Here is an 8,022-nt window from a genome sequence, read left to right on the forward strand (position 1 = left end):
GGTTGAACGCAGGGGCTGAGAGCGTTTAGCTGCTGACTTGAATTTGGCACTGGAGAGAGCCCCAGTGACCTGCTCGTGACTTGTGGTGTTGCTGTAGCCAAATCACTTCCCTTTTGTCTCTCCATTATCTGCTGAAAGAGCTGTTGGAGAATTCAGTTCTTTTGTGCTTTAAGGATCTAAATGGATTAATAAGTATTAGACGTTTAAAAATCCTTTTTGGTTTTAGTATTTAGTATTTAGTCTTTGGCCCAGCAGAGTCTTACAGTCAGGCTGAGACAAGAAGCACAGAGCATTATTTCTATGTATGTTTATGCAACAGTCTAAGTATAGGGCCAGTAATTGTGGTTAATGCCATCTAAACAGCAAACACTTCCACTCCTGACATATTTCAGAATGAAAAAAGCCTAACTATCAGTCAAACACAGAAAGCTCCAGCCCTGCTGATAAGAAACTCTGTGGAGATGCAGAAAGCTTGGTCACTCTGGGTGTCCTTTGCTGTATCTCTTGCTTTGGACTGGCCATTAAAAATACCATCCTGCTTCACTGTCTGGATTTAAGGCAGCAAATGGATTGTGTTGTGCAACATGACCAGTCCCACAAAGATCTTGCCATAAGTTACAAGGTTAAGAACCACCAAGCAGGCGTTAGTGGTCCGTAGTCATGGGGCCATAATCTGCCTTCAAATCCATCAGTGGAGTTAATGCTCCATAAGATTTACTCCAGAGTGACAGAAGAGAGACTTTCCCCCACTCTGGTCTTGCAGCAACACACCCACTTGCTGAGGGTCCATTCAATGCCTGTTGAAGCTTTTGGTTAACATCAGTGGATCTCAGACTGGGTGCTTGGCTTGAGCTCTCTCAGCTTCAAGTCTGCTTCATATTTCTGCATCCCAGGCAGCTCTCTCCATACTGTCCACAGGGCTTCAACACTCATTTGGTGTCTTCTAGAGGACACTCCTTCTGGAAGCAGTAGATGCAGGAACGATGGATGGAATCAGCGATTCAAGAAATCAGCTATTTTATTTACCCCTAAGCCAGAAAAAAAAATCTCTTTCTAGAGTCAACCTCCAGAACATCAGAGGCTGTGAATGTAGTCTCAATTCTATGTACAGTAATCCAAATAGAGCTTATAATGGCTTCATAAACGAGCCTTTTGATTTCTAACCCCACAGCTGCTATTACTAGAGTGTGATGTGTGAACCTTCTGTCTATTAATCCCTGGAAGATGCATGGCTTTGCAGTGATGTGGCATTTGGCAGTGTGAATCAAACCATCTCTGATTTCGTCATCCTTTGTCTTCACGTTTAGACTGTAAATGGCCGTGTTAAATAGGTGTGGACAATAAGTATGAAAAGCCACCTGAGGCAAACTGTGAAACAAAAGGCTCTGTGTTCTCAGATGATGAAGAGAACGATTCATTGGATTGTGCATCCATGAACAAAAGGCCCAAAAAGAAGGATCAACCCCTTGAGGTACTTCCATATTGTCAAGGCTCCTCCTTCTGTGACATTCCTTGAATCTTCAACGGAATGAATATCTCTCTTTGGTCTAAAAACACTGAGTCCAAACAATACATTTCTGGTCTTTCAGGACTGGGTCTTTCTATGGGTTCGTTCACTTTTCTGCATGTGTGGATTTCCTGAAAGAAGTCTGAATTAGTGCCTGTGGAGGTAATAGTTATACGGGGCTTCAGAGTTGGATCTCAATCGCAAAACTTTTATCTAGCTCTAAACCATGTGCTAATGTGGAGGTATTTGGACAAGAGGATTTGGATATCAACTGCTAGTTGATTTTTCATGTCTGTAGAGGAAAATATATTCTCACCCCCAAGGCAGGATAGTTATGGTGAGAACAGCCAGCACCCACAGCCAGAGCCCTCACAGTTCAGAGCCCAGTCCCTCTAATTTGAGTTTGCACCTAGCCAAACCCCACCGACACCAGCGGCAGTTCTTCCTTCATGACTTCGATAGGTTTTTGAATCAGGCACTGTATTAACAAGCATGCTTTAAGTTGCTTCATGGAAACAAAAGAACTAAAGGAGACGCAGATCTCGCACTGTGGTTTGCCAAAAGCAATTTTAGCAACATTTTGTTGTGGAAGAAATAAAACCTCCATGGGAGATGCTGTAGGCAAAGACTCCTTCCAGATCTGGGCAGGGGGGATGGAGCCACAGCCAGCAGCTCTCAGATCCAAGCTGGGAGATCTCCACCCTCCCCTTGGCTCAGTATGAGGCAGCTGGAGCAGTGTGGTTTGGTAAGCAGTTGTGTGATCTTCTGGTGGGTTGTCCTAGCTCTGGGGGATCTCACCAAAAGCTGGGTGGCTCTGTTCTTACTGTGGAAAGGTGCAGCTGTGACACAGCCTCTGTAGCTACTCTCAGAGCTGTCAAGCGGCCTCCCAGAGGAGGCAGAGCTATTCATTCCTGATTTAAGAGTCTTTACTGTGCAGTTAATGGCTGCGTTAGTCTAAGAGCCATCTGACTTCCCAAAGAGCAGCCTTCTCCCAAGCTGCAGGACATACTGCTGTGGTTGTCAGGCTGTGTCCTGGAGCTCCTGGTTTACAGGAGCCAGCAGCTATGGAGTCTGGTGTGGTGTGGGATCCCTGCCTGCCATACACAGCAGCTTTCTTCCTCAGCTTTTCTCCTCCAGCTGTGCCTTTCTGGATGCAGCCATCGCATCCAGCTCTGTTGTGCTTTTGGGAATTCACAGTGGGGACTTGGGGTAAAATTTCAGGCTTGGAAGATGGGGTGGGGTGTTGGATTACTCCCATCTCTGCAAAAAACTACCTTGGTTTATGGGCAAGCTGGAAGAGAGAGAGATTTAGATGGAGTCTAAACAAAACCTTGCTGCACTGCAGTTCCTTATCTGTATGAATATTTATACCTTGCTGCATCACAGGAATGTGGAAACACAGCATGATCTTGCGTTGGAAAGTCCTGTAAAATAGAAATGACAAAGTCCTCACTTATGGATGGTAAGACCCTGTTGTAGTCTTACAGGTAAATAGGCTGATGCTGTTAAAGAAAATAAAGCTTTGGATATTTATGTAAATGGAGTAGAAGAGCCTACCAGGCCTTGCAGTGTTCCATGATGCTATGACAGGCCTCCACACTGAGTATTTGTGCTCCTCCACAACATCTGGTAACCATTTCTTCTTGTGAAGCTTGCAAGACACAATGCTATGCCAAAGCTCTTCTGAGTATGCAGTGCAGATTAGGTTTGGGGTTTTTTTTTGTTTGCTAGTCTAACTAATTTCTGTCTCAGTCTGGAGAACGGGGTTAATCACAGTAAACCAATTTCATGGAGTTGGTCTGTCTCCTGGGCATTCAGGGCTCCTTTTTAAAGCTCTCTGCATCAGCTGACTGCAAGGCAGAATTGCAATAGTTGGCTTCTAAAAGAATTTCAATGGATTGTGTCTGGCCTGTCTCCCAAGCAAGGGGCTGATCCTTTAAAAGAGCTCTACCTTGTGAGAATTACAGACCCAGTGTGTTTCACCTTGGGGACCCCTTCAGCTTTGTAATGCCCCAATGAGGTGTACCCTCAGAGGGGCTGTGGCTGGGCTGAACAGTGCAGGGTGGGCTGGGAGATACCAGAGCTGGCTTTCTGCCACCAGTTTGCTCTCTTGATCCAAGAGCTGCTGTAAATGGCACCAATTTGTCCTGCCTCCTTCGACTGTTATGTCATTAGCAACCTTTAGCTACACCTCAAACCAAGCACCAGAGTGGAAAGTGTTGGTGTAACCTGGGTGAAGGGGCTACAACAGGTTTCTTAAAGGAGTGAGTCTTCAGCTGGTCCTTCATTAATGATCTTCAGGGCCAAGATCTGCTTCTCCATTACTTCATGCCTGGAATGGGATCATTGTCACAGAGGTGCCACAAAGACGGGTGAGTTTTAAGGAAAGAAAAAACATTTCTTATTATGCCACTGAAGTTTTCTCTTGCTTTTCTGCAGGCACCGCCTAGGACCCTTAGACCTCGCTTCAGGAAGAAAAGTACCTCGTCCTCTGCCACTGAAACAATGTGAGTGCAATGAGCCAATAGCACCAAGATCCACAGAATGTCTCTCTTCTGCCTTAAAGAGCTACTCGTTAATAATGTAGGAAACAGCAGTGGGATGGATGTGCTTTGATGTACAGCATTGTAGACACGGCCTTTCCTCTCTCTGTATCCTTCTGTTACATGCTTCTCGCGTTTGTCCGTGACGTGGGTAGTCTGGCAGACACCTGCAGGTTAAGAGTCCTTGTTTCGTTTGCAGAGTGTTTGCCCACTCACGCTAATCCTGTAAGGCTGTACATTTACAATCCTCGTTTGTGTCTGCATAGCTCTAGCTCTGTGAATGCACAGCGGAAACAAAAATAATCAGTTACTCATGATGATACATTGACAGTGTATTTATTTATGGCTTTATCATTAATGAAGTGGATTTGCAGAAGCCATGGATTTCTCTTTCCTCCCTTCCTCCTCAAGACTGTGAATGTTGTAACAAATGTCAAAGTACTTTGACTGTACAAAATGTCCAAGATTCATTAGAGAAAGCTGAGCTGCAACTCTGTTTCTTTTTCTGCAAGTAAATCACGTGTATTCTAAAAACCATAGAGACAGAACCACTTACAGAGGACGAGGAAGAGGCGTGCAAGAGAAAATAAATGGTTTCAACGATGTAATGAAGGGGGAGTCTTAATTTTGATCAGCCTGACCCAGGAGAGTATTGTGTGGAAAACGATGGCAGCTAGAAGAGCTAGATTGTATCGCTTGTGGCTGATGTTCTACTGCCAGTTTTAAAGTGTGAGCAAGCCAGGCTTGTACTAGCTGCAGTGACAGAAGTTCGAATCACTTTAGTGACGTGCTTCCAGCGGAAAACTCACCTTTCTCCCCTGCCTGCAACAGTGTCAGTCCCAGCCCTCTGCTTTCCTGGTGAGGTGCTGCTGTTTTACTTGCACGAGCAGAGCAGGGCACTGGGTCTGAGCTGCTTTTTGAAGCCTGGAGTTTCGCCTGTAGCATGGAGTTTGGTTAGAACCACAAGAACCAGATGGAGTGGTGTATTTGTATCCATATATAAATGAGAAATATAAAAGAAGAGGAAGACGTGGTAGGGTTTGTGTATTTGTGCTTCAAGTTGGTGTCTCTTGTAAGTGTTGAGCATGTGAGATTCACACATAAGTTAATTACGTGGCCCTTTGTGTTTGCTCTTGGACCTGTCACATAGACTAGAAAAACATTTAGCATTACGTAGAACGTGCCGTCACTAATGGATCAGTACACGGGCTTGTTGATGAACAGTACTAGTTAATCTAGTTCAGGCGCAGCAGTCCAGGATGCCGACAGCCGGCTGGAGTGTATCGGGCTCAGAGATAAATCTGAAGTGGCCTTTGAAACCTTTTCTCTGCTGGGTATGCATCAATACCCCAGCTGTCCCTGTCTGATGGATCCCTGAGGCTTCCCCCAGAGCTTCCTACATACGTGGGGAAGAGAGAAATAAATTATGCGCACACACAAATGTTTATCTGACCTGGATAGGAAGTGGAAAAAGCAAGCAGGTGTTTCCTGTGTCTGCCACAGTATTTGGCCTCGTTACCTGAGAATTTTATTTCCTTTATATGTGCTAATTCAATCATATTTTGCAATGTGTAAGAAGGAAAAAGTCTTCAGAAAGTAAACTGAAAAAAACCCAACAAACCTGTCTAAATAGCAGTTACAGAAGAGTCAGTCCTTGGAAGATACTCAGCAAAAGCTTTGAGGAGCTAAGCGTGTGTGTTTTATTTTTAAGCAGCTTTAGAGTTTATTAGATTTCTGTTGGCAAAAATTAAAAAGAAACAGAAAAACTGCCTGCAGTGTTAGCAGAAAATAAAATCCTGTTGCAAGCAAGCTGTGTTTTCCTGCTATGCAATGGGCTGCCACAAGATAAAAAAGAAGCTGACAAGTTTGCACTCAATTATGCCAAAAAACCCCAACAACATAGAGCTACATAACATCTGATAAATTCTATTCTCAGACATGCTGTATTAACATTGATTCTCACTAAAATTATTAAATGTGCGTCTAATCTGCTGTTTTACTGTAAACTTGACTGTTTAGCATTTCTTAAGCGCTGAGGTGAAATTGTTGACAAGGGAGTTGCCTTATATCTCTCAAAACATTCACTGTATAAATGAGAAAAATAAACCTTTTCATATCTCTGGCAAAAATGTATTAATTTATCAACGGAGCTGTATATTTGTGTAGAGATAGACGAGAAATGCGAACGCCTAACCACGTACGCTTAGTGCTGTAGTGTTCCGCATACAGAAGAGAACAGTCATTTGCTTTTGATTCCTCATCTTCCACACACAGGTTGTTTACAGGTGTGGCCCAAGTCTGTCATTTCACTCTTTGGCTACTTGCATTCATTTAGAAAAAAGAGCAGACATGAAGTCTTTCGTTGCAATTTTCCTCCTGAGCCTCTGCCAAGGAACAAGCCCGATTCAGCGAGTCGCCTTCCTGCGCTGGTGCTGACCCCTCCTGGCAAACGAGAGTTTGCAGGACTTGAGCGAAGAGAGGACACATGGGTGGTGGCTTCTTGGGCATGTCTTGATGGGGAGCAGTTCCCAGCTTCCTCCCAGCTCGGGCTCGGAGCGCGCAAGCCGGATAACCGCTTGCAGATTACTCCTCCTAAAAGCAAGCCATCTTTCAGCCGATGGTTTAAAACAGCCACGGATCTGGCTTAAGTAAGAAAAGCCCGGTTGTAGGGGCCTTTCAGGCAGCTGGCCTCTACAATCAGTTCTGTAGGGCAGCCGGGCACCTCCCGACTTCTCAGAGATGGCCTAGAGAGTGTCACCCTGAAAGGAACAGGCCAGCCCTAGAAAATACAGCCTTTAACCGGCACAAGGCTCAGGTGAAACATGCATTATTTTGAGCAAGTAAAATTCAGGCTGAGGGGAAGGAAACTGCAGCTGAAGATGGTCCATGGTAAAAGGGCCTGTGAATTACCTCACCCGTTTACCATAAATTTACCTCCATTATGAAGAGAATAAGCTTGAGCAGGTCAGTGCAGCCCTCCGTGCCTCCTTTCTCGTGGTAGAGCAGGTCAGCGCAGCCCTCCGTGCCTCCTTTCTCATCATAGGGGCCAGCGTCAGCGCAGTTACAGCGGTCGCCGATTGCTGAATCAGGATCACGTCAAATATTGACAAGACAGACTTCATGTGTATCACTGTCACCTTGGAATTAATCCCACGCCAATCTAAATTGTGTCAATGCAAACCCAGCACAGAAGGAAAGGAGAATCAGCTTATTTATTCCTAATGAGAGGGGAGAAAGCTGCTTGGAGAGATACGATGCTCCCTAGCCTCACGTAAACAACCTGCTGCCTCTGACTGCTCTCTGAAGCGTTCTCACATAGTGATGAAACCTTTGTACTTGTGACCAAATGCTCCTTAATCACAGTCTCCTTTTTGCTGTTTGTTTCGGGTACCCGTTTTGCACCTAGCACCATATTTGCAATAGCAGAGAACACTACATTGGGATTTGCGTTTAGACAAACTATTTAAGGATCATAATTGTGCCCTTCATGTGATTTCTTTCCTGTGATCGGTAGAAAAGATCTGTGATGAAATGGTACACTTAATGCCTCACAAGGATGGCCATTACAACAGTATTCCAAAGGTTGATGTTTTGCTGGTTTTGTTATACTGCTTGATACACATCCTGAATAAAGTCTTAATCTTTTCTTTAAAAAAAAAAAAAGAAAAAAAAGAAGAAGAAAACACCTTTAGTCTGTTCAATGTATCTGGCAGGCCAGAATAACTACTTTGATCACTGTATTATTTTTATCTCAATTCTGGCTGACTGTATATAGATGTATTCACTAAGTGCTGCATGTCCTTCACAACTTCTTTCTGTATTATGAACTGGAAAAAAAATACAGCTACTGAACACTCCGAGTAACTAGTGAATTCATTGAAACGCTACAGCCTTGTACAGCAAACCACCTCTCGCTATACAGGTGGCTCTGGAGCTGATAACCAGGGACTATCTGCTTAGCAATGGCTTAGT

General features: G+C 44.4%; 1 protein-coding gene across 2 annotated transcripts in view; it reads left to right on the forward strand.

Annotated features, from left to right (window-relative positions):
• Positions 1-7,910, forward strand: part of REEP1 (receptor accessory protein 1) — a 71,392-nt gene extending 63,482 nt beyond the window's left edge. For both annotated transcript variants that reach the window (XM_072861752.1, XM_072861753.1), the window contains one exon: positions 3,947-7,910. In XM_072861752.1, the coding sequence (XP_072717853.1) occupies positions 3,947-3,957 (11 nt within the window). In that variant the 3' untranslated portion in view covers positions 3,958-7,910. The remainder of the gene's footprint in view (positions 1-3,946) is intronic.
• Positions 7,911-8,022: the final 112 nt, after the last annotated feature.

Source organism: Ciconia boyciana, chromosome 5, assembly GCF_034638445.1.
Source record: "Ciconia boyciana chromosome 5, ASM3463844v1, whole genome shotgun sequence".
In the NCBI taxonomy this organism is placed as follows: domain Eukaryota; kingdom Metazoa; phylum Chordata; class Aves; order Ciconiiformes; family Ciconiidae; genus Ciconia; species Ciconia boyciana.